Source organism: Numida meleagris, chromosome 5 (assembly GCF_002078875.1).
Source record: "Numida meleagris isolate 19003 breed g44 Domestic line chromosome 5, NumMel1.0, whole genome shotgun sequence".
In the NCBI taxonomy this organism is placed as follows: domain Eukaryota; kingdom Metazoa; phylum Chordata; class Aves; order Galliformes; family Numididae; genus Numida; species Numida meleagris.
In genome coordinates, this window is record NC_034413.1 from 55,652,786 (window position 1) to 55,680,254 (window position 27,469).

The 27,469-nt window shown below is 37.9% G+C and overlaps 1 protein-coding gene across 3 annotated transcripts; it reads right to left on the reverse strand.

The window, feature by feature from the left end:
• On the reverse strand, nucleotides 1-27,453 carry TANK (TRAF family member associated NFKB activator). 3 transcript variants are annotated; one of them, XM_021398841.1, is made up of 9 exons: nucleotides 27,328-27,453; nucleotides 23,240-23,386; nucleotides 20,022-20,130; nucleotides 19,095-19,207; nucleotides 12,177-12,356; nucleotides 10,789-10,865; nucleotides 7,983-8,101; nucleotides 5,876-6,459; nucleotides 2-1,570 (listed from the first exon to the last, which is right to left on the reverse strand). In XM_021398841.1, exons 2-9 carry the CDS (start codon nucleotides 23,336-23,338, stop codon nucleotides 1,403-1,405), a joined length of 1,449 nt encoding a protein of 482 aa, XP_021254516.1. In that variant the 5' UTR covers nucleotides 23,339-23,386; nucleotides 27,328-27,453; the 3' UTR covers nucleotides 2-1,402. The 3 variants fall into 3 exon arrangements, with proteins under 3 accessions (XP_021254520.1, XP_021254516.1, XP_021254517.1); XM_021398842.1 differs by lacking the exon at nucleotides 27,328-27,453 and adding an exon at nucleotides 26,604-26,728; XM_021398845.1 differs by lacking the exons at nucleotides 23,240-23,386; nucleotides 27,328-27,453 and adding an exon at nucleotides 23,064-23,218 and having other exon boundaries at nucleotides 1-1,570.

A 27,469-nucleotide genomic window follows, 5' to 3' on the forward strand; every position in this document is an offset into this window, starting at 1 on the left:
CGGTGTGTGCCAGGGATGACTTTATTTTCTTTAAAGGTGAACCGCAGTTGATGCGGGCTTAATAATGTGAGCTCCTGAGCTAGGATTCCACAGTAGAGAGAAGTTGGTTTTCTGTTGGATAGGCTGGAGACTGCAAATCCCCAGCTCCCCTCCCGGTGCTGGAAGCTCTGCTCCCCAGCAGCCTCCCAGCTGCACTGTGAGGTACGTCACAGCTGCACAGGCAGTCCGGCACCGAACGGACCCTCAGCACCACTACTGGCGGGGGCTGAGAGCTTCTAACAGGAACAAAGTCTTTCTCCAAGCCACAAAGCAGACGTGCACTGTGCACTACTGTTTATTACAGTACACACTGTTGACATGAGATATTTAAAATAGAGCAAATAACTGCAGAAAAATCCATTCTAAAAATTACCCGGGTGTATTTTTTTTCCCCAGGTCACCTGCGAACAAATCTTTAAAAAGACTTGTACTTTGCTGCTATAAAAATATTAATGCTAATTTTTATAAAAAAATCAGGGTTAAAAACTACACTCAGTTCAAATGCCAAAAGCTCTATGTCACCTATTATCATTAATTTTTTTAGTAAAAAACCGATGACTTTTAAATTTGAACTCAATAAACCTATAAAATGTGCAAACTTTTATCAAAATGCAACATTTTGACTAAATGCATTTAAATTCCATTGAGAAAACCATTCTGCGTATTCAGGTTAGAACTGAAGTCACTGAGATTTCTGTGATTAGGTTTTCCCCTTGCCTGTCTAAGCCATAACAGACTTGAACAATCCTTCATAGCAGACCAGAAGGAAAGGTAAAGCTTTCCATCTTCGGTATTCTTACTTCTAGGGACGCTTCAGCCTTTTCTTACTCCATCCTTCATATTAATATTTTCCACGAAAGTAGTTTGACTAATGATTAATGCTAGAAAGGTACATTAACACAATTGTTATTTTTTATAACAGATTTTATAACAGAAACTAAAAATGAGAGCCTACCTCTCCCCATTCCCTTCAAGAGAATATCACTGGATATTGAGCAGAAATCCTAGCAGTACACCAATTTATCTACCCAGATTAAAGACATAATCCTGCAAATCTGTACTCATAAATATAATCACGACTTCGAGCCTATTCAGGGAAAGATTAATTGGGGGAAAAAAAAAAGCTTTTAACTACAATCCCAATGGTAACATTGAAGCATGACAAGCAGTAATGTGAATTACAGTACTGATTTACAGTGGCATTTTACCTTGTCAAATGACAACGAAAAAAAATGTGCTTATCTGACAATTTCGGTTAGTTCTTGTTACAAGAAATCTTAATTCTTAAATTCTTAGCAAATCTATTCAATAATAAAAAAAATCAAATGTATGCAAAAACAGTGATCCATTGAATTCTCATACGTTAAGACTGTACTTCAAAGTGGGAATACAGATGCCGAAGAAAATCTTCCTTAGATGTTAGAGATGGTGGGAAAACTTCTCGACAAAATTCACATACTCCACGCTGATTCAGTTCAGAGTCTGTATAAGTTTGTGCCAGCAAATCATTGTCCTGAGGCTGCCAAATGAGCTAAAAGAAACAGAAAATGATTACTGCTGTGGTTTATGATGTGAATTACATTATGCTGCGGTTTATATTTATATTAAAAATATACCTGCCTCTTTAAACTAGGTTTACTTAACTTACGCCTGACGGAGACATTAACTAGAGAATTCTCACTTAAGAAAGCCAAGATTTTTATTTTATTTTTTAACTTCCATAAACATACTACCTTTGCAAATACTTGACGTTTTAACATCTATTAATGATAAATGATGCAGTGAGCAGAATTCTGTAATATCAGTATGATATAAATTAAGCCTTTAACATTGCATTTCTATTTTTTTTACCGTACAAGCCTTAGTACATAATATTCATTTTTAGTACCATTTTTTAACCTTAAATATTTATTGTACAGAGGTAATATGAAACATTTCTATTCTTACTGGTACATATCTAATTTTTAGTTTACTTGCAAAAAAACTAGAGCAATGTCATATGGTCTAAGGTACTTAATTGCTCTGACTGCCTTTTAGTGTAAACATGTCTCAGGTGATCTCAGTTTTGGGGTTCTTTCTGCCATGACAGCAATAAACTCAATAGGGCCATCTGAATATCCATCCATACACTCGGGCAAGTCTGCAAACCATGCAAAATTTGGTTCAGTAGCTGTCGCTGCTCTTGCTACCTGAGCTAGCTAGTTGAAAGCCAACAAGTCTGTTCGCTGACCATGGGGACACGAGCCTGAGTGTACACCAATTATATGGCTTTATAATAGCCAGGATTCAGAAATTCAATCAGATCTCAAAGCAAAGTTAAAAATTAAGTTTTGCTACTTTAGCATTGGCAGCAAACATAAGATAAAATATATTGTTATGTTAAATGGCCAAGGCAATTAGGTTTCGAGTAAACTGAAAATCAAATGCATGCTGCTGCGATTGCAAAGTCGACAGAATGGCAGCAAGTTGGTAGCAGATCTATGTGGGGCTGGAACCCAGAATAGGAGAGTGCCCTCCAGTTTTTTGGCTCAGTTTTCTTCTCTATTGCTTAAATCACATGTGGAAGGGCAAGCAAGAATACTTTAGAAAGCAGTTTCTTTTGAAATTTTAAAGTTCTTGCTATCCATTCTAACCCAAGAGTTTTAATTTTCACAAATCTATCGTGCCAAACACTTAGAATCTGATGTATACGCCCCTGCCATGATAATTCACTGTACAATGAACATGGCTTTCATAGTGGTTAATCCCTGTATTTAAACCAGCTGCAACTTCTTGGAGTCAATTCCTCCTCCTCTCTGTATTTAAACAGTGTTCAGCTTATCAGACAGCGGTAGCAGATTTACTGTCTTTCATTATGGTCAGCAATCCATATAATTAAATTGACTAATTAGTAATTAAGTGCAATCACACCACTTCTTTTCAGCTAAAAGAGCCTCCTTACTGTACATTGCTGGTGTAAATTGCATATTAAATTTTTCTAGACCCAGACACACTCAAACATCCCTCCAGGAATGTGTTTAGAATTACTTGTTTTTAATACCAAATTCTGTAAAGCACCATTAAAAAACGTATTATTGTAAAAATCCCACTAAGGACATAATAAGATTTCCGGTCCTGGAACCACGACATAGAAAGATATTCATCCAGCAAAATGCTGAAGCAAGCACTTAACTTTCATTTCTTCCTTTGAGTGTTCAGCATGTGCTTAAGATGCTTTTCAGAATAGGGATTTATTTTAGCAGATGTTTCATTTCTAAAACAAGATCTAGATTAAGATCAATAGACTACTGACTTGATTTAAAATCATGAACATTCTTAGAAATGTTTTTGGCTGAAACAACCCCCGCAAATTGTGAGTACTGGTAAACATAATGCATCTCTATGTCTCTATGCAAGTCTCAATTAATAGTAGTCTGTAAAATCCTAGGTCCACTAATACCCACACTTATTTTAATCCACTGCTCTTTTCAGTCACTTTTTTTTTTTAAAGTTACATCCTAAGAAAACAGTACTGAGTTTTCACATTTAGTATCCACAAAGAAGGAAAGAGCTAAATTTATTACAGCAACTGAGAGCAGTTCCAAGAACTTACTGTTGCCAAATCTACTGCATTTATGGGGTTTTCCATTTTATAAGTTAACATATGTAGTAAACACTTGAAAGTTTTATCTCCACTAGGAAAAAAATAGTCAGGTATCTCATTCCTCCCTACTGGAGCTTTACCAGTGGCAGGGATGATGGCACTGTAACTACTCCCTAAAAATGTTGTAAAAATCCTAGGAACAAGTATTATTCACAGTTGCTTTTACAATAAAAAGACATGTATGCAAGTAACATTAAAAAAATCCTAGTGTTTTAATCTACATATATATAATCTGTGAATCAAATCTTCAGCAGAATCAGTAGTAAGAAAAAAATCCAATTCACGAGGAATTGGAACCAAGTCCAATTCACATGGAAAACTACTTCAAAAACTTTTTTTGTAGGCAGCTAATTAAAGGTGATGGATGTTGATATATATATATACACATATTTAATAAATTCTGAAGTAATATTGGCTTAGTTCAAACAAGCTTCTGCATAAGATTCATTCTGATCTATATCCTCTATGTTCTATAGTGCTATGTGGATATGACTTATTAATACTGAAATAGTTTCTCATTGCCTTTTTTCACCCTATAAGTTAGAATTATTACATTTTCTGCACAGTGTAAATAATATACATTTTAAGTGGTAGCCCCAAATTAATTTCTTTATTTTGCAGAAATACCAATGATCAAACCAAAGGCTTGTTGCTATTCAACCACAATTCTTCTCCACTTTTTTAAGCTGTACATTCCCCTATCAATTTATAAGCACATACCAGCTGTTTCACTGGCTGTAATATACAATGCAGGGTGCCATCTATTGAAAAATGAATACACGGACTAACTAGTAAAAGAACATGCTGGAGAGAAAATACAGATATAGAGAAGAGTAACAAGGAATAGAGCAAATGCTTCACAGCTCTGCAGGAATTCTACCAGTGACAAAATAAGTAGTTTAATTTGTTTAACTCAGGCACAACTTTAACGGAAGACCCAATGAAAAATAAAGCACAATAAAAAACTGCAATTAGTGAGTTAGTATAATTGAGACCTCATACACTACAGATAGGTATTTAAAACACATTTTTTAAAAATCAAGCATATAGTTCAAAATAATGGAAACAGTAAACTTTCTGTACTTTAAGCGTTCATTCAAAACTGGTTTGCAATAGAAAATTGAACTTAGTCTGGGTAAGTTTCAGCAGAGGAAATCATCATGGCTAGGATGTCCTACAGTTGCTTTCCAAACTCAACTTCTGTATGTCATGCAGTGATAAAATTCAGAGGTAAAGCTCTTTTGCTGCATGTCATTAGGAAAGAACACAAAGTCATATCAAAGTAAATAGTGAAAACGTTTGAAATCCACCCTCTCCAAATTCCTAAACATCACTGTTTGTGTTGTTTTGAGAAGCTCTCCTTCCACAAGGTGTGGGAAAAGCCACAGAAATACAATCAATCAATCAATCAATCAGAGTCTATAAAGGTCTGTAAAAATTATGCCAGCAATTTCAGTCAAGATAGCATGCTACACAAGGGAAGCAAAATATTCAGAGACACAATCAATAGAACCTGCCAAAACATAATTCTGCTTTACAGCAGTGGGGCTTTGCTTTCAGAAACTTCTCTGGACTTTGAGTAGTTAGGACTTAAATTCAAGCTCAAAATACCCATGTAAACATGAATTATTTTAGTGTACTTCCATATATTTGTCAAAATAAATAATTATGCTTTCCTACTCGACTGCTTAAACTACGACAAACTTATTTTAAGTTTTCGTAGACAGTAGGAATAGGGTGCCGGTTATAACTCAGATCCAGATAAAAGTAGATAATTTTTTTCCACAGTGTATGTTTATGTTTATTTTTTTAATTAGTTCATTTGTCATATTCTCTGATGTACATCCAAAACAATTACCTGCCCTATTCATCTGAGATAAAGGATAGAAAGAAAGTGATCTAGGGGGCAACTTAGGATTAATGAAAGCTTTGAAACAAATATAGAAGCAGTTAATAGCTACACAAACTAAAATTTGGGTGCGTATCTATTTAAAGTCTTGTCCTCTTTCCCTAGAAAAGAGCCTTGTACACATACTTCAGCATCAGTGAGAAGAACCGACAAAATACATTGCCTTAAAAGAAGACTGGTGAGATACCTCAGAGAATATATTAATCCAGTCTCAAAGACTTTAGCAATACAGTGGACCGCATCATTAACTTTTTTCAAAGTCTACAGTATTTAGAGAAAGATACCTGATGAGGACCTCTGATGGTTGTTCCGGCAGCTTCTAAAGAAGGAAAAATTGCTTCAGGTGCACCTTGGCTTGCGTGCTTAGATATAAACGTGAAAGCAGTGTCTGTTGTTTTCAAGCATGTTTTGTCACGGGTATTTTCTATGGGCATGTTTGCACGATTTGGAGGGTTTGTTTTGTCAACAGTAGTTAAGCTTTGTAAAGCTGAGGTCACGAGATCAGCTCCATGAGCTTCAAATGAGTTAGGTTCCAATTTACTGAGGTTAACAGCACGGTCTCTGTGCTCCCGGTTAAAATGAAGATCTTGAAGCATGTTTTCAGCTATACCAGAGCAAGGAACTGTTACTTTTTCCTGAGTGCTCTGCAAGAAAGCAGAGTCATTGTCTGTAGGTGGAAACTTGACATTAAATTTAGAAAGTGATTCTACAGAGTTGTTGTCCTCATCTTGGCCCACTCCTCTTGGTGTGATAGATGTGATGCATGATGCACCTCTATTTATATCCTGTATAACCCGAGGCTTAAAAAGCTCTTCTGCTTGTTCATCAGTTTTATCAGTACACTGTATTGGCATGGAAAACTGTATTTCTGTGAAGAAAGAATGAGGAAAACATCAAGAAATATATCATTATTAAAGGTGTGATATTTTTCCCCCGTGAGATTTTTATTTTCCTTCTTGGCTTTTTAACCTTTGTTTTGTCTCTTTGAAATCGGTTCAAGGTGTATTTCTCTTTCATAAACATTAGCTCCGACTCCAAAATTATCAGAACAGAAATAAAACAATTCTGTTCTAATAATTCTATTTCTCTTTGATTTATGGCTACAAACACTTCAATTTAATTGAAACTTATGTTGTCCCATACTCTTAACATATACTTGCATATATTTACTGCAGTGTTCTGACAGAAACAAAAGTTGGAACGAAAAATATTTCACGCAGTGCCGAGAACATTCTAGGCCCCATGAACAAGATCTGAGAAGGCATTCAGGTACCAAACTCCCAGCAAATTCCAAATTAGGAAAACATTTAAACTGAACAGCTATTCAGAAGAGGGGTCGTATTTCCCCATGCTTTGAGAATCTCCCGTTCATTTTTGGCACTTTGTACATTTATTGTACAAAGATCTTCTAATATCAGTCAGATATCATAGCAAATGTGAGCCACAGAAGTAACAGAAGTCACACAGATTAAATCTATATGACGGAAAGCTTTTCACACTGTTGAGTTAGGCATATTTTTAAATAAAATAAATTAATTCTGGAATAAACTGCCAAGCATCCACTCCCCAAACAATGAAGTTTAGTAACGTACATTCAGAATGTAACAATACAGTTTGGACTTGGCCCTTTAAGTTACAAGCTACACGTTAGCACTTCACGTAACAAACACAGCAAACTTAAATTAGAAGCAAGTGCTGGAATCTATGTGTTTTGCTTCAAGCACGTAAATTTGGCAAGTATTTTTTGAAATCAGTTAAGAATCTGATCAAGAAAAGCTAGTAAAAATACCCAGAATAGCTTTCACTACATTAAATATAAGCTTTAGCAGAACTGGATATCCAGGATCTCTTCCAGCGGCTGCATGAATCAAATCTGTCTTTTGTTTTCAGGAAAGTGCTGGGTTAAGCTCTTGTCCCATATAACAAAACAATATGTAGAAGTCTGCGCAAGGAAGTCTAGGAAATCAGTACTCTGACTTTCCTCGGTTCAGAAGTTTTCCTGTAACAAATATGTGGCTATAGACGTTCGTAACAGACATCTTTTGAACTGACAGCTAAATTAAAAGCAAGCAAGTTCTGTACTTCACACAGTACGATGGGATATCACATGCAGTAAATGCTTGCCTCTCACTCTAAGGGACAAAACAATTATAAGAGTTATTGATGTGATGACTGTCTTTATAGCATGTGATTTGGAGCATTCGTCATAGAATGCCAAAACTGGCGGTGCGTTTTCTTGGTGAAATACTGAGCACCATGTGAACAGACTTGAAAAAGGCAGATGGTAAACAGTGGAAGTACTTCTATGTATGTGTAATTTACAGTATTTTCAAATATAAAGCAAAGCTTTCAAACAGTTGAATCACAATAAGAGCTTAAGTATGATATTACCAGTTTCAGGTTCTGGCTTTATTTTAAATTTACTCAGTTGGTCTGTTTGTTCTCTGGCTAGCATACATATTCGATGACACTCTTCTTTCATCTCCTGAAAAATAGTCTCCAGATTCTCCCTAGAAGATTGAAATTGTAAATTAGACCCTCAACCAATTCAGCTCGTTGTGACCTTTAATGTAGTCACACCCACAAACCAGAGAAAAACAATAGTGTAAGCTACTTTTCTTGGATACCTTGTTCTTCAACATATGTATATAAATTTCTGTTCTCAGAAAAAAAGCAAGCAGAAAACGGAAAAACAAGACAGTCAAGGAGCTGTTTAGTCATAACATATACACACATTCAAGTTTAGGGCCTGATTCTGCAAGGACCCAAAGACAATCCAGTCTTTACACTTCATATCAGTTTCCTCAGGTATCAGTGGAAGAGCTAGTGAAAGACGGTGCTTATATTTCATTCTAGGCAAATTGGGATGCTGCTGCTGTGAACACTCATTGTTTCCAATTTTTTTTTTTTTGGTGGGTGTCATGGTTTTGTGATTTTCGGTTATTGGTATTCCACATCATAACATCATGTAGTGGACATACCTAGTTCTCAGAAGAGAAGGACTACTACAGTCCCCACGGTACTTTGCTCCTTTGTTACCATTTTCCAGCCGGAGGGAAAAGATAGAAGCTCGCAGTATAAAAACTTGCAGATCACGAGACCTCGTCCCTTTTTCCGCCGTCTCTCGTCTTGGCAGCACCTCGCTCTCCAGCCGTCTTATCGTCGGTAGTAGAGTAAGGCCTACCTTGACTTTGGGACATTCTCTCTCTCTGTGTTGGATTTATCAGCTTAAATTGTAATTATATTGTATTATAGTGTGTTGTTTTGCATTCCGATATTTTATTTAGTAAATTAGTTTGTTTCTCCTCAGATTGTTGCCGCTGTTCTTTGCTCTCAGGGCCATCTCCCTACCCTTTTCCCCTTTCCCCTTTTCCCGGGACGTGGGCCCTTGGGTCCCCCGTCCCCTTTGTCACGGAATCGGGCCTAACGCCCGTAAACCGTTGACAGTGGGCTTCAGACTTCACAGTAGAAGGAACACACAGGGGATTGTTACTGCTCCTTCCTTCACTGTCTACCACACATTTTGGAGATGGGCTAGTAAACTAATTCCTCTTTTTATAAAACATGACACAACTTTTTTTTTAATTTGAGGGGTATTTTTTTATTACGTCTTTTCTAGAACATCATACGAACATCCAAAATTTAGTTATCTGCACTAAGACTGGTAGACATTGCTTTTCATGCTGATTTGAGACTTTTTTTTGCACTAAGGCACCAGATATTATATTATGCATAAAATTCCATTGTGAATTTTTGATAATTTTGCTGAATACTTTACATTTCTAAGCATAATATCACAGATATTATAAAATTGGTTTTAATGATGAAGAAGTTAAATTTGTGACAAACTGGATTTTGTATCTTTGTCAAAAAAAAAAGCTCACCAGGGGTTGTTTTTCTTTATCTCGATACATTGTTTTCCTCTCTATTGCTCATTCATGCAGCAATTGGGAGCGTCATGAGTTCTGCTCTTACTCCTGCTGTGCTTCTACTTTGAAGACAAATGTCTACCTGGACCTCATCTCAAAAAAGAAACACCTACAGAAGAACTTAAAGTTCTAACCATTTTTCAGGTGTTTCAATATATAAGAAGTCGGAAAATACTCTAAACACATTTTTAATTGGAGCATTAAAATATACACGATTAGATGAACGAATATTCATTTGGTAGACATTTGTGACAACATAATCTTTCTACAGAAAAAAGTCAAATAAGAATCATAGAATCTTTTGAGTTGGAAGAGACCTTTAAAGGTCATCTAGTCCAACTCTCCTACAACGAACAGGGACATCTACAGCTCAGTCAGGTTACTCAGAGCCTGGTCCAGCCTGATCTTGAGTCTCTCCAGGGATGGAGCATCCGCCAGGCCTCTGGGCAACCTCTTCCAGTGCCTCACCACCCTTATTGTAAAAAGCTTCTTCCTTATATCCAATTGAAATCTCCCCTCTTTTAGTTTAAAATCATCTCCTCTTGTCCTATCACAACAATAAAGAGTCCAACGCTCTCCCTCTTACAGAGCCCCCTCCTTAGAAAGGCTGCTCTCAGGTCTCCCTGGACCTTTCTCTTCTCCCGGCAGAACAGCCCCAGCTCTCTCAGCTTGTCCTCATAGGGAAGGTGTTCCATCCCTTGGATCATTTTTGTGGCCCTCCTCTGGATGCACTTTACTTGCTTTTGGTCCCTTGGTCATTGCCACGGCTGGCTGGCTTCAGTTTACAGATAAACCTGGTTTCAAACTCTCTCATTAAGGATGGATAAGGCCAAGAATTATTTCTTCATGCTGACTATCAGACCTCCTCCTAGCAGTGCAGCAGGCTACTCTGCTGTGCTGCCATCAGTTAATTCTTTACAGCTGTACATTCCTGTTCTGAAGTAAGCTAATGCAAGGGAGTTAATGCTTATCCAAAACCCAGAATTAAAGTCCACTGTAATATCCTATAGAGTTTAACCTCCTGCTGAACCCAGTAGCTATTTTCCTTCTTCCCAACTTATCTGTACATACTTGCAAAGCTCTTTTGTGATTCTACATGGCTTTATTTCCTTCCAACATCAGCTCTTTGACCTCTGCTGCTCTCATGCCCTGCTGCTCCCCAGTACTTTTTAAGGTACTGTGCAGAAATGATGGAAAAAGAGAGGTCATAATTATTAGCAGAAAAGACAATTGTAAGTAAATTGCAAAAATACTGCAGAAGTATTTACCTTTCAGGCAAAGGTGAAATACCAGAAATCCCTATAGATAATTCAGGCTTATCTGGAACAAGTTTCTTACTTTTCACCTTGAAGTAAAACATGAAAGTATGGATCACAGGTTAGCATATTCGTTTTGCTCTTTACCCTGATATGATTAAAAATGCCACAGTACCCTTCAGCGAGTCCTTCTGGAAGCACTCAAAATGTTCACAAAATGGCAAAAGCTTTTTTTTTTACTGTTTTTATGAAGTCCCTATTTTTAGTTTTGTTTTTAGCAACTCAGTGTGGCATTCCTCTGCTCATACCTCCTTAAAAGGAAACTGGTTCTAAGAATCTTGCTTCACTATCAGTCTGTTTCAATCATATATAAGATTAAGATTATGTATTATGTATAAGCTTGTTACTGAGGCACCCAGAAATTCCAGCTCTTAAAGAAAATAATCAATTTATTCACAAAAACAATCAGTGAAGACATCAAAAGTGAATGTGTCAAAGAATTCTCTCAGGTTTTCAGATGTTCTTAACTTTGACTACCACCTTGTGGTTCGTTCTAGTATTACATAGCTTTAAGTTGCTGCCAGGTGTTAAAAAAAGTTTCTAGGATAAACAGCCATTAAGCTGCAGTTCCACTAGATCTGTATTACCAGATGGCCTGGATATGTTCATATATGCTCCAAATCAGACTCATAACGTGATCATTTGTCTGTCAAATTAGCTGGTTTCAGTGATACATTGCTTATAACCACTGACTTGTAGCCTACCTGGTGGTAAAATGCAACTGTAGCTCCTATTGGTACATTTGAGCTGCTTTATTCCTAACAGCATTGGTTACAAATGTCTGCTGTAAGACATACATGCTTGGAGAGCCTGATAGCAACAAGTTATGTGTTGCTGTGCTCATCCTCTTACCTATATTTAATTTAAATTAGCTAGCTAAAAGGCATTTAAAAGATTGCATTCACACCAGTGGCTGCAGTGTGGCTATCCCAAAACTGCATTTCACTCCGGATGCTATTCCATAACAAAAGTAGAGTGAAGTAAAAGCAAAAAAGCAAAAGCAAAAACAAAAACAAAAACAACCAAAAAAACCTAACCAACTCAATCTTGATGAAAACTCCCAACTGAAAATTATAAAACTGAAATGCTGGTCTCCAGTTTTTGCAAATGCTAGTATAATGATGACAGTGTAAAAACAACTAACATACAAACCAATCAATGTATTGAATAGCTCAGCATTTCCTACGTGCTTTACATACTTTAACAATTGCCTAGTAACAATATAATGTTGAAATTTAAAATCATTTTCATAGAATAATTAGTATAAATGTGTTTGAAAAGAGTAGTATTTTACAGAAGACCGGTTTTTCATTTCATCTCTGCTTGGTTTCTTATCTTACCTCTATTTTGTATGTTGGCATCTGTGTACCCTTTTGGGCGTCGTTTAATTCTTTCAACTTGTTTTTCAGAGTTCGTATTTTATCTTCTTGGTTGGAAATAATAGACATAAGCTTCCTTTCCTTTTGACTGTTTCTGTCCTCAAGTTGCTTCAACTTCATGCTCTCATTTTCTAACTGTTCCTAAAAAAAAAAAATTTAGAAATTCCAGTGTATTTACTAGAATGGAGGTTTTTGGAATGTCACTATTCAGCAGACCAGAAAAAGCTAAATTAAGCTTCTCCAACTTAAGTAAGGGACAGTCTTATTTACTACAGTATTAATGTTGAACTAATAGTAAAGACCTTCTACTGCTAAACATAGATGTATATGATCATATACGATTAGTCAAAACAATTGAATTTTCTGAATTTATGACAGTCATATTAATATTTTTAGTCCCTTTACTGCTGAGAGTGCCCTTGAGGAATCCCAGACTCTGCAGATGAGAGAGGGTTTGGATACCAGAAAGAGGTTCTTCACTGAGAAGGAGTTGGGCATTGGAACAGGCACCCCAGAGAAGCGGTCATGGCACTGAGCTTTCTGAAGTTCAAGAAGCATCTGGACAACACTCTCAGATATATGGTCAGATTTTTGTGTGGTCCTGTGTGGAGCCAGGAGTTAGACTCGGGATCCTTATGGCTCCCTTCCAACTCAGGATATGCTATGGAAGAGTCTGGGGAAAGGAAGACTTCCCCTTGATCGAGGAAAATCTGGTCAGAGAGCGTCTATGCAAACCTGATGCACACAAATCCACGAGCTCCAATGGGATGCATCAAGTGCTGACTGGAGCTGGCAAAAGTGATTGCCAAGCCGCTTTTGAGAAGTCATGGTGAACTGGAGATATGCCTGAGAACTGGAGAGAAGCCAATGCCACTCCAATCTTCAAAAAGGGCAAGAAGAATGAGCAAGGAAACTACAGGCCAGTCAGCCTCACCTCCGCCCCTGGGAAGGTGATGGAATAGCTTATTCTGGATGTCATCTCCAAGCAACTGGAAGAAAAGTAGGTTATCAGCAATAGTCAATATGAATTCACCAGGGGGAAATCATGCTTGACCAGTCTGGTATCCTTCTATGGTGTCATGACTTGCTGAGTATATGGGAGGACAGCAGTGGATGTTTGCGTACTTGGACTTCAGCAAGGCTTTTGATACTGTCTTCTATTACATTCTTGTAGGTAAGCCTTGAAAGTGTGGGACAGATGATTGGACAGTGAAGTGGATTAAGAACTGGCTGATTGGCAGAGCTCAGAGGGTTGTGATCAGTGGCACAGAGTCTAGTTGGAGGCTGTAACTAATGGTGTTTCCCAGCAGTTTGTACTGGGTCTGGTCTTTTTCAACATCTCAATCGATGATCTTATAATAGGTCATCAATAGTCTGTAGAGAGGTAGAGCAAGGTGAACAGGAAAGAAGAAATTAAGTGTTCTTTCGAGAAGAATGTTTGTTTTATTTACACATGGGATCTAAATAGATTGAGGTTGTCTGTTTGGAGATTAGGTAGGTAAAGGGTAACTTAAACTATAAGATATTGAGATATTATCAGTGAGACAACCAAAATGAGACAATGACAGCCGTATAGGGATGGATCCACAGCTAGTCTACACACGTACATCGGGTGGTTAAACATGGATGTGTGCATGTACAACTGAAACAATAGTTAAGTGCCAAGTAGCTATTCTACCTACATAGATTAAGTCAGAAAAATAGTATTGAAGGCAGTTTTTTTTTCAGTATCATTTGTGACTTTATACAGTAAACTTAAGGTCAGAGCTTCAGTGCAATTCTGGACTTGGAGGAATCTCAGAGATTCAGATTAAACTTCTTCTCCCTGGGTTCAAAACATTGTCTAAAAATAGGCAGTTCCTATCTGGGAAAAAATCCTCTCTTACCACAATTTGCAGATATTACAAATCCATTCATTCAAACGCCTTTGAAGTGACAAGGTGTTTCTGCTTTAGTTATTGCAAACTTCCTAATTCCTAAGGCTGAAGGACCCTTCCTTCCACACTTTGCACTTTTGGAAGGCATTGTGGGGAGTATATAGAACTTACAGGACAGATCAAACACTTTTAATAGTCTTCCTATGTAGAATCTGTACACTGCAACATAGTAGACAAGAATCCAGGGAAGCGTATGAATCAAATAGCAGAAAAAGAGGGAAAAATGAGAATGATTTTTGCTCTGAAAAGAACAAGATGTGTAAAGATTTTAGCCCAATGAATCCTAAAGAACCTAAGTTTCTATAACTGATGCAGCAGCAGCTGGATTTATTTTTTTCAAAAGGTGTGAGAACATTAAAGGCACAGAAAGTTCAGAGCATGTAAAGGAAATATCCGATGAATGAGAAAATACCATCATATTTATTGATGTGGGAAAAAAATAAGAGGAGATGGAGGCATGCATGGAAGTATTTTCAAGAGATCTGAAAGTACTTTGAAGAAAGTTAAAGCAGAGCCAAAAGCTGCACATTGTTTTACAACTATATACTTTTCTATGTAACTTAAAGACTACAAAAGACTGAAAAACGTAACGCAGCATGAGAATAAAAATAAAATCATAGCAGCTACACAGAAGACTTCAGCATTGTTTTGTGTACAATCATGAAAGCATATAGCAGCTCAGCTCATGACCTGTTTAGTTAATACATCAAGCCATGGTCAAATATGAACAGGGCTACATTATTATTCTTCTACCTGAGTAATGCAGAGTAAATCAGAAATAGTTACCAGGAGCTAGCACTCCCTAACTACCAGGGAGTGCTCTGGTCATCTAAGACCACACAAAACAAACACGAGGTATGGTATGGGGAACTGATTTTTGCCGTTCCAGTAATAGGAAGACAGTAACATTCCATGGTGCGAGTTCACAGGCACCAAGCCACCACAGAACCATTGTTTGGTCACTGAGTTCCCAAACATTCCCTGGTCAAATTCAGTTTACATTTAAAAGAAAAACAACAGTGGCATGCAGCTTCTCCTGTATTTTCCTTTGAAAATAAGCTACATGGAAATCCAAACACCTTGGAAAAAGCTTATATCAAACACAACACTTGCCCTTGAACAACTCTATCTTAAAGACAATAAATTAACTCTTTCACTGAGACTGCGCTATAGCATTGATCTGCACACAGCATTTATCCATTTGGAACTATTACAGCTCCAAAATATGTGGACTTTCAAAAGCTTCTGGACAACTAGGAGCATTGCAGTAATGGCCAGTAACTTTCTTCCATTTCTTCCATCTTCTCCTGCAGGAAGCAGGGACAAGATTTAAGAGATCAACAAGAAAAGCTGCGTGGGAATCAATGTCCGAAGAGCCTTTCAACATGTTTCCATGAAGATATATCAGATTTAAGCCACGATTTTTGTGCAACTTCAGGATATCACACCAGGAAAAAGACTGGGGATTACTTTTGGGGGTCTTCTAGTAATAGAAGCTTTCACAGCTTGATCATCTTACAGTTTCTAATTCTGACAGAGTTTCTATGTTTGCAAACAATGTTGTAACATTTATAAAGTGTGTTAAGATTTAGGTTAATGCCATGACAGGTATGCCACATAGCTGATACTTGCTCAGTTAAGTACTCAGCTGCACAATGGATCTTTTAAGAATGCTTGTATTAGCACACAGCAAAGAGATTATTTCTGTATCATGAAAAGATTAACTCTTCAAACCACAACACTTTTTTTGGAGAGGTTTTATCTCACAGAACATTCAAGCTGGAAGGGACCTCAAAAGGTTCTCCAAATCAACCTCCTAATCAAAGCAGCAGTTGGTTAATTACGTTTGACCAGGTCTTGAATTCCTCCAAGGATGAAGATGGAACAACCTTTCTTGACAACTTTTTCCAATGCCTATCTGTCCTCATGGTGAAAAGTTTCCCTTATGTTCAGTTTGGACCTCTCACATTTCAAATGCCTGTTGTCTCTAGTCCTCTTGCCATGCACAACTGTGAAGATAACTTCCATGGAGAGCAATTAGCTTTCTCTAAAGCAACATCTCCTCCAGGCTGAACAAGCCTAGTTTCTGCCTCTTCTTCTCATGGGGCTTCTCAAGCCCCTGACTATTTTGGTGGGCCCTTTGCTGAACTCACTTTATTTTTTTTAATGTCCTTCCCATACGGGAGCCATCCAAACTGGATACAGTGTTCTAGATGCAGTCTAGTGACAGGTATTGAGTTGAGCTTCATAATTTAGGGACACCGTAAGGAATCTGATGTCTGACTCTGCTAAACATGGCATACAGAAGAAGTGTTGCTTGACATTGGTTAACTGACATGTCTGCTAGAGAGCTTTGACTCTGAAACAGTAGCTAGAGACACATTCTTCCCAGTTGAAAGAGGCAGTACTGAAAAACATCAGAAAAACCAGCAGTTTTGGTTCCTTTTGTCTCATCAAGCAGGGGACTGAAGAAATATGGTAATTTTGTATGTAGTCTGGTACTGACCACCAAGCCTGACCCAGCTATCTTTCAGTGAGGATGAATGTGAACAAAGAAAACATTTTATGATACATTGGTGACAATATTTGACAACGGCAGATAAAATGGACAAGTCTTGCCAAGTTTTTGAGGCCAGAAAACAGAAAAGCTAATCCCTACACCTCATTTTAAACTTCTGAAATTTAAGGCCTAGCCATGCACCTATTGCAATCGATCCAGCACTTCTATTAACTGTACTGGAAGACAGATTATAGTTCTCCAGAGAAATTATATTGGACTTAGCAGAAGACAGTTTCAGTGGGTATGGGTAAACCTAATTTATTATCCAGAAATGAACATTCTGCAAGCCTGAAAATTTCACTGGAAAAGTAGAATAAAGGACTTAATACAACAGAGGACAGTACTTGTAGACATCATTTATTTGGTTTTGAGCAAAATGCGGATAGAATGTGGTCAGAAAAATATAGGCTTTCAGATAAAACATATAAACTTACAAATTTGAATTCCTAAAAAAGGCCAATAATTTATTGAATTAGATACAAGATAACTACACTGAATCAGTGGCAAGATGATTTTTTTTTTGTCTAACAGAAGTCAGAAGACGATCTCCAGAGAAGAGTACAATAAAGGAGGAGGCACTCATGATGCAACCTTTAATAAATTCCCAGATTTTCATAGCCACAGTTTCCATGTTTTTGCTAACTTAATAGATTTATCTTCCAAGAAATTGTCCAGTTTTCCCTCGAAACACGAAGTGCTACTGGTTGACTGCTTACCATATAAAGAATTCTCTTTTTTTTTTGTTAATGTGACACATAATAATAATTATTATTTGTACTTCATTTATTCAGGAAGACAGGGACTGAGCCTGGGCGTAAGTGCACACAGACTATATATATATATATATATATATATAGTTTATTTTGCACGGAGTTTTATCAGAAATCTTACCATTAGTGGCACAGATGAAACAAAATCCAGATGAACAGCCTGAGAAGCAACCATAATAACTGACTAAACCAAAATGCAGATAAATACAAATAACACATTCCATTAAGAAAATAGCACCTAAAACAATGACTCCTGACTCTCATGCATTGACTGTAATGTCCTGTATAGATTGCATAATTTCTCAGTGATTTCCCATATGAGAAGAGTAGATAACAGAGCTCTCATTCTCAGTCATTATACAGCTAAGTTGTTAAGTGAAGCTACTGTCTTGGAGCACTCCAAAATAAGAACATGGAATATTAGGCTTGGTCACATCTCCAGATGCAACTGTAAAGCTTAATAATTATCCAATTCAAGACAGAGAAATGCAAAAATATGCAAAAGTGTTCCATCAAAGAATTAACCCTCCAACTGCATTGTACTACAAATAAATGTAAAGTTTAGGAAAGAAATGGCAACTTGTGATTATATATTTTTCTATGCTAAAACCTGTAAAGATTCCTTTTTATTTAAAAAGGAATGTATATAAATCTTTGACAATAATACATTTAAAATGTTTGCAAAGGCTTAGTTTTAAACGAGGTTCCTTCAAGATAATTAAATAAGCATCAGTAATCTAATGCAATTATTTCAAAATTAACATTACTGATTTGAAAACTGCATTTCTGTGAATTTAGCAAAGTATGTTTGTTCATAGCTATGGCTTAGGAAACAAATTCTGAAATTAACTATTTTTAAATCCAGCACCTGATAGTTATAGGTCTTTTTAAGGTTGCCTTACAGGGTCTCTATTAGGGAGATTCATACTCAAAACTAAGAGATTCCTACATTACATGACAGCTCTGAAAAACACAACAGGATGACTTACAATAAGAACAACGCAACTTTGTGCATCTCTGTCACTGTCTTTGCTGAACATACAAAATCCACCCACAGTATTTCCTGTCTAGTCTACATAACTGATTTATTCTTATTCCTCTTATTCTAAACAGGCTGTACTGAAAACTTCCATGTTATTTCAGTGAATAGGGAAGAAGGGACATTGTATTAAAATCGTCTGCTTAAAAATCAGACAAATCATCACTGTTTCCAGAGCAATGAGTAGTTTATTTACCACCTCATCACTCTTTGAGTGCAGATTCTCCACTTCTTGCCAAAACACACAGGCTGCAATCTGAAAACTCTTGTGAGAGAACGAGGAAACCCCTTCTTGATCACTGGCTTGGGCAGGCAAAGAAAAAAAATAAGCAAGTTTCTTCTTTCTAATCAAAATTATTCTGAGGAGCTGGAGCAAACAACAACTACACTGGGAAGGTTCAAAGACAGATGCTTAGTTCAACTAGCAAGGCTACAGGGCACAACACTCACCCACTTCAGTTAAGGATCGTTTATTGGAAGAAGAACAGTTCAAAGACACCTGTCCTTAGGTTCTCACAGTATAATCACAGAACAAATGTGATCTTACATTAAACAAGCTGGAGACGACCATACCTTTAAGAGTCTTTCTCTTCGCTTTGCTACATTCAGTTTTTCAGAGAGCTGGCTAAAAGATAAGTTGGAGGTTTCAAGGTCTTCGTGCCTCAGAATGTAGGGATGCACATTACCTTAAAACAAAAAGCAGCTGATTGTCACTGTATCTTCCTCCAGACAGTTTCTAAGTACAAGCAAAAATTAAAATTTGCTAGGCTTATATTAACTTCTTTAAGTCTTCATATTAAACAAGCAAGGTAAACCCAATTGCATGCTTACAGACAATGCAAGACTAATCTAGCAATAAGGAATGAACAAGTATTCTTAAAAATAAAAGCCAACCACTTTGCTAGAATTTATGAAAAGCAGGAGTGTTTGGCTAGCGTGAATAAATATTTAATGAGCATGGCAGACTAACACATGGTTACAATGACTATTTTCTATTATTTTTGTAATACAGTAAAACAGTAGAAAATTATCAGTCAATGACTATTTGATTTGAAAGAGAATTATCTGCTTATAAACCTTTATTTATCCAATAAAATCAGCATTACAAGACTTTCGGATGTAAAAGACATAACTATAGCATTTGCATCTAGAACAACCTATGGGCTAAACTTATTATCGGATAGCTGTAAAATTCATACGCAACATGTATTTATCTAGTGAATGATTTGAACCCATATTTTCATAACTTTTTTTTTTTAGTTCAGCGTGAGCAGGTTCTACATTTAAAGAAAATCTCACCGTTTCTTGAAGAGGATACAGAAGCGTTGCATTTTATAAATAGATTTTGAAATGGCACATTTGCGTTAACTCTCACATTCGCAGAAAAGCATGATAGTGCTTTGAAAGATGTATATTGTGAAAGCTGAAGCCACGAAGTCAAAACTATTCATCAATGCAACACAGCATAAAAAGAAATAATGTGCAGACTGGAGTACATACCTCTATTAGCATTCAGAGCAGCTAACTGTGAATTCAGTTTTGCAATAATGCTGTTTTGAAGCTCTATCTGTTCCTGCTGTTCACATATTTGCTGCATGTAGTTCTCTGTCTGCAAATATAATTTAATTAGCATTAATCTTATTTTGTTTTGACTAGGGATCTCCTATTTAGCATATAAAAAACAGCTCCGATATTTAAAGGTGATTGTAGTTGTGGACCTCTGCATGAAAAAGCAACTACAGTCACCTTTGCAAATCTGTACTTTTGAAACTTCACTGACTGGAAAAGATATGATAGTAAATAAGTACTAATTTTCAGTAACTGCTTCAGCTACAGCAGTTATAAAGGACAAGATAACTTCAGCCTAGGAGTCTTCATTCACAGCCGCAGAACACATCAGGTTTAAAGCTAGAATTATTCTATTTATTTCTTCAAAATGCTGGTTAGTTAGCTTATCCATACAAAGATACAACTTTCTTCCTCCATATTTTCTAACAAACAAGTTGTATAAAAAAATAGTCTTTTGAAAAGATAGATCTTATATTAAAACAACATTGTTTATTCCACACAGTGGATACTTTGTAAGTAACAAACTGCCTACGTACAGAGCTTTGCCTGTTCCTTTGAATGTAGTAACTTGTTTTTCTAACCTGAAAAATGGGATGGAAAGCAAGCAAAAAAGTGGCCAATCTGCCCTATTCTTCATCTGATTATAGTTGTGCTATCACCAGGACATAAAGAGCCTAATAACCAGGCCATACAGAGCCTAATAAAGCTGTTGACATTTCAATGAAGTGTACAAATATTGTTAGACAGCCATGTAATTGAACAAATGGTCAGGTGGCAGGAAGATGCTACTACTCAAAAACTATTATTTGATTAGCACCTCCCTAATGTTGAAGTTACAGTAGCACTGAAAACAAGCAAGAAAACTTGTGAAATCCCAGTAAGAAAGCTTACGGGGTTGCAATAATTTTTTTCTGGAATTAAGAATATGCCTATTACTGAACAGGTCAACACCCTGGACAAAACCAGCTATGTTTTCACTTCTGTTGATAACTTATCCATACTGCTTTCTAATTCTCAAATGTGACTGAGATTAGAATTTCACGCTGCCCAATGTGCTTGTCTGTGAAGTAGGCAGGAATAAACCTAGAAACAAAATTTATTTTAAAAGGTTAGGTAGTAGTTGTACTATGAGAGTTTACAAAAAAAAAAGTGATCAAAGAGCAGTACACTCCAGCAGCTACAAGAGACCTCATGAAGCAGAAAAATCACTGAGAACCAAATTGAAAATGTACAACAGCAATGTCTTGTCAACACTTCTGTACAGAGCACAGACATGACAGCTAAAACAGACAGAAGAGAAGATGCTTTTGACAGCCAGTGTGCACAAATTATTCCTTGAGTCAGATGGCAGCAACAAGTTACCAACTAGAAGATCTGCATGACAACCAACCATCCATCTGTATCAAACACCATCTGGCCGAGATGACTCTGGCTTCTGTGTGCTTGACATGGCTCCCAGCTCTAGCGACTGGCAAAACAAGTGGCCTATCGGTAACTTAAGTAGTAAACTGTTAACAACAGAATGGTGGACAATCCAACAATGTGTGAAGGCCACACAATGAACAGAGGAATTTACTAGAACAAGGCACTGTACAAAGATCATTCAAAACCCATGAGTTTGGCTTAAAAAACCTGAAAATCAACGCAAAACAAAAATACTCCAATTCTTCCTGAAAAGATACTTCCATTCTCTTCTGAAGTCGTGGAATCCAACTACTCAAAGCTTAAAGCAAAAATTTGGCCTAGTTGGTAATCTTTTATGAAAGGCTTTTGGTTTTTATTTCTGAACCAGAGAAAACATAAAGGGAGATACTGCAAACATTTAGTTCTCTTAACACTGATGATCTCACACACTTGCCTAGCTTTCTTCTATAGACTTGGGAAAGGGTATCTCCTGACCTTGTATTCAGTATCTTGTTTCTAGGGCAGAAATTTCTCTCATGTACCATTAGATGCCCTAGAAGTATTACCTTGACTGTTTTTCCTTAAAGTAACTAATTTTTCATCATAAGAGAAAGAGTACAAAAAAGATTCCCAAATATTCCAAAACATACTGCGTTACCTTTTGTTAAGTTACCTGCAATTTCAGCACAAAATGTACCTGACTTGATCCCTGTGCTGTTAAATGCAGAAAACTACAGATTCACATCAGCACTGCTGTAACAGACTATGAATGCAGATAGCCTGTCCAGCGCATGAGTGCCTTGATACCTGTTATGCAGTGCCTTTCTTTGGCCAGAGCAGGGGTATGGCAAGATTGCACCCAGATATCAGAAGACTCTCTAGTAGACATTTTCCTACTCTGCAGATCTACTACTGCTTCCATAAACTTGACAAGTATGGTTCATCTGCCCCTGAACAAAGTCTGAGCCTACCAGGTCTACTGAAGCATCAGGAAATCCTGTAGCATCAAACACTTTCAAGTAAGATAACAGAGTTTTCACTGCTGGGCAGAATATGCACAATAAAATTAATATCACAGAGCTCAAAACGGATAGCTTTGCAATATGCTGGCACACATGATGAGAAGTCCTACATGAGTTTGGGCTGAAGTGATATTTTTTTGAAACAGCAAATGAAGTAAAAATTCAGAGGTGCTCCTTACCAGTTAGAATGCCTCCAGAATCTGCTTCTTCTACTTCATAATTATAGAACAACTGTATAGTTTTTTGTTTAAATAAAACCAATGCATATTCTAATAATTTTAAATTAAGTTTGCTTTAAATGTTTCAAGAAAGCTCTAATGTCCTAATAGCTTGCACAGTGCTTAATACATCGGAGTCTTTAAGCTATTCACAATAATAACTCAAAAAATCACTTTTGAGTAAAGCAAATTAAGTTTCAAAATGTACTTCATTAAAGCTGGGTAACTTGCATATACTTCATTGCAGTTTACATTAATCCTTCTTCAAAACAGAAAACTCTTTTCTCACCTTTAATATTTCAGGGGAAAAAAAAAAAGCTGAAACCCACCTACTACATTCACACCTTAATGAGCTGCTCTGCAGCTTAGTGGCCTGGTCTCATAACTGCAATTTTTCAACTCCGATGAACTCAAGCGTGAGTAGCTGAAGTGAAACTGAAATCTGTATGTATCACAATCCTCCACCGAAAGAACTGCTTTACACAGTTTAGAACCCAACACATACTTTTTGCTGTAGTTCTCTCACAGCATGGTCCCTATCCATGCATGCTTGTCGATAGGCTTCATAAGCTTTGTTAAGTTGCTCTCCAATGTTTTTGTCCATAATTCCCAATGTCGTTTCATCACTGAAAGGATGGTCAAGTTAAGAGATCTGAAAAATAATCAGAAGGAAAAAGAGAGAAAGCTAAGAAAAAGAAGTATCTAAAAATACATATTGCATCACTCTTTTTATTATCAGATTCAACTAATATGTCAAGTAATCTTGATCATGAGCTCACGTAATAGATCGAACCATAGCTCTGCTCATCTCAACATTTTAATTCTATGTTCAGGGGTACATTCAATCAAAAGCTAAGTAAAAGCAGGTTAACAGTGAATCAAATTCTGGACATACGGACTTAAAATTGATGCAAATAACCAGTTACCTGATTTTACAACATTTCAAACTGTTTAATGTTTACTCAATTGTAAAATAACAGATACAATTTAACAAGCCAGTACAGAACCCAGCTTTTTGCATTAAACATTTTAAAGATAAGAATTCAAGAACATTAGGTCACATCAACCTATCCTACTCTTTGTGACACTTGAAAACGGCAACGCACTCAACACCAGAAGTTGAATAAAGCAAATTTAATCCCCCCCCAAAATATTTATTAGTATTATATATATATCAGTATATATATATATATATATATCAGTATTACCAACCAGTAAGAATTAGCAAGAAGTTTTTCCACATTACTATCAACTTTTTACACTTTGTGAGCAATTTTACTATCATCTCCTGAAACTAAAGCTCATGGTCACTAATGCATAAGAGAGCAATATTGATTAGTTACAGACTTCAGTTTTGAGACAGAATGAACATTGGAAACACAGATCCTTTGTTTCCATAATAATAAATGACATACATTTTAAGATTGCAGATTAAAATTTATAATAATGTAAGTACAGTAGAGGATAGATGAGTGAAGTCTCAAATAAAAGCAAAAAAGGGCCACCATTATGGAAAAAAAAAAAAAGCAATTCACAGCTCCTCTCCTACTTTAATATTAGCATGGTTACCTCACAGTACAAAGAATGGACAGCCACTATTATCTATCACTATCTTCTGGGTTCATGCAAAAATCACAGACACTCTTAGGGACAGTGGAGCTGTCAAGAAAACAAACACAGCAAGAAGGGTATGAGGATAACCTAAGAGACCCTAGTCAAAACCCTAAAGCTTGGAGTTTTGTTCATTTTTTCTTGCTCTTGAATATCTTGAATGCAGAAAGGTGGTTTGACTTTCCTGGACGGTGCAATTGTCTGCTGTACAGATGTTGCACCTTTTTGTCCTGTTAGTTTTACTCCAAAGATGTGTGTATATTGCAAAAGCAATTGTATCCCAATTGTATCTCAGGACGGCTGTACTTTATTAATAGCAAAGTGAATTCTTTAACAGCTTGGAAGCATTTAGGACCTTTTGATACAAGAAGTATTACAACAGTGAATGGGCTTCAATCCAGAGTATTCACTGCTCATAGAAAATGAAGGCATTCATTTCATTCATGGAAATTCAAATCTCAGTTTGGAAAAAACAGCACTTACAACTGATACGTAACTTTCAGCCTTCTACTGACTGATTGACTGAGTCGATTGAGGCTGGGAATATTAACAAACATTCTTACTCTCATCTAGACTGCTGGTACCAGGAGGCAGAATTGTAGCACTACACCCAATTTTGTGTTTGGTAGATAAAAATAGAAACAGTTGTTTGCAGACTAACTCTATGGAAAAAAGTCCATGAATCTTAATTTACAGGTAGCTACCTAAAATCCAGGCTCCGTGTAAGAAAGGAGCAATTGAAAAAGTTCCTAATAACATTTAAAGATGGAATTGCTACCAGAGGTATCGGTCCTGTATTCCCTTATACCCTGGGCACTAACTTCTGCTTCCACTCCTCCCTTCTCTTTCTGCAAGCACAAGTGGCTTTATTGTCAAGTGTATCAGCAACCCAATCCAGTTTAAAATGAAACACTAAAGGAGGTTTTTGCTGTGTTATTTTAATGCAGATCAGCTTCATGGACCACTTCAAATTGCATGATAACACAAACACCTGTGTCAGCAGAAGAAAGCCAACATAAGACAGAAAACATCAGCAAAAGGCAGACAGAATTCCTGTTTTCAATCACAGCATTGGCTTCAAAATTGTAACATAAAATCTTGGTTATATAATGGCGATAAAAGCCTGCACTGCCACAGAAGAACTTACTCCTGCCCTTCCCCATGTCAGGCCATGCATTTTTTGCCACCAGTTTGTACCCGTGTCAGCGTTTCTGTGCTACATGGTTGAGCTGTGCCAGAGAACTAGCACTTTGCTTCCTCAAAAAAAACCAACCAAACAAAAAAACCCAACAATAAAAAAACAACAGTGTGAGGCTGCTGGAGCACTACTACCAATACAAGGAAGCAGTGGGAACATGAGATGAGCAGTGGGCAGGACTGCAGCAGCTAGATTTAGATTGGATTAAACTGCTGTGTAGTCACACCCTGAGCTGCCTGCTGCTGGAATAAATAGGTAACGTGAGAAGCAGTAATACCCAGAAATCCTGGCAATTTGAAAAACCGGCTCCTTTTTCTGCTTCTCCTTCATACGCATCAATATTTATCAGGAAAATTGCTAACCGTCCCTTGTAGTTTTCTCTACTCCCTTCATCCAGTTAGGAAGAAAAAAAAAAAAAGCCAAAATATCCTCAGTATTTAACCACGGTTAGTTATGTTGCATCCATCCAGCAACTGGAACACATTCAACCCAAAGCTGACAACCCTGATCTTTACCAACTAACATTCTAGGTGTTCATTAGAACTGGAAGACCCTTTCACCACTACTAACAGCCATATGGATTCAGAGCAGAAGCAGCAATACAGAACGCTATATTAATTCTAACAAGGACAGAATTAGGGGAATCAACATCAGAGTTCGCCTGATAAAGGAGTCCTGTAAATGTGAGTAGCTGAATGTTGTGCTGCCAGCTCCATGGCAATGAGAACAAGAATTCAATCTCTGAGTAAAGTCTTGAATGCTGGAAAACAACTGGGTAGAACAAATGGCATAAGACAAACCTGTATGCAAACAAACTTAAGGAAACCTGCAGATGCTCTTAAAATACTCACTTCCAGTAAAACACATTTCACTCATACAGGTGGAGAAAGACAGCAGTTCGGTCCAGTGCCAAAAAAACCTTGACACAAAGATCAGCAACAATTTGCTGCACACATCCTGAAACCTCAGCACCACAGAGCACTGCAGACACGCTGTCTGAGTTTCCATAGTGCTTCAGAAAACACCTTCCTTTCTGAAAAATAAGGTTTTAGCTAATTACCTGTATAAAGGCTTTCATTCATAATGTACATGCCTACCGCTCATAGGTTCACATGAGAACATAGATGCCATCCACAAACAAGTACTTCTCTACGTATTTCTGCTTTCAAAACAGTTTCTTCAATGGAAATATTTATAAAAGTTACACTGCCGTCGTCTTAGGAACTGGAAACCTGTTGAGGCAATCACTTGCGAGACTGAGAGCTCACGGCACTTTCGACTTTGTGTTCTAATGTGGGAAAAATCCCTGATCCACACGAGTGCGAGAAACCAGAGCGCCGGGCAGAGCCCAGCCACCGCACATAGAGCTCGGAGCGCCGGCAGCTCGCCCAGGCTCGAGGGACGGCGCCGATTAGCGGAGAGCCGGGCTGTCCCAGCCACCCCCGGCCGGCACTCAGCTCAGCCGCGCGCTTCTATCCGCCCCTCCGCTCGCCTGAGCCGCAGGAGACGGCCGCGCACCCCCTGCTTCGGCGAACCCTCCCAGCCGGGGGCGGGGGCGGCCGCCCGGACCCTTCCGAGAGCCGCTCAGCGCGGCCCCGTCCCGCTCCTGAGCCAGGCGGAGCGCCGCCGGGAGGAAGCGGCGTCCCCAAGTGCGGGCGACGGAAGCGCGGAGGAGCGAGGGCAGGACGGGTGGGGAAGGCCGCAGCCAGGTGCCACGGCACGCACCCCACCCCGGAGGCCGAGCGCCCGCCGCTCCCTCGGCTTTAAAAACGTCTCAGACTTACGAGCGCCTCGCGGAGCCCGCGGCCGCTCCCGGCACAGGGCGCTGGGTCCCGCCGGAGCACCTTAACCCAGGAACCAGAACTCACTTCCTGTTGTGCCTCTCCCCACCCGCCCGCCCGCCCGCCATGTGACAGCTCTGCGGGC

Bases quoted from the DNA above. Each gene is read 5' to 3' on its own strand.
- TANK (XM_021398841.1), bottom strand. From the start codon at position 23,338: ATGGACAAAAACATTGGAGAGCAACTTAACAAAGCTTATGAAGCCTAT. The intron at 10,866-12,176 runs GTAAGATAAGAA...TTTTACTTCAAG, and splicing joins TGCCAACATACAAAATAGAG to GTGAAAAGTAAGAAACTTGT. The intron at 1,571-5,875 runs GTATCTTTCTCT...TGTTTCTTTTAG, and splicing joins CCATCAGAGGTCCTCATCAG to CTCATTTGGCAGCCTCAGGA.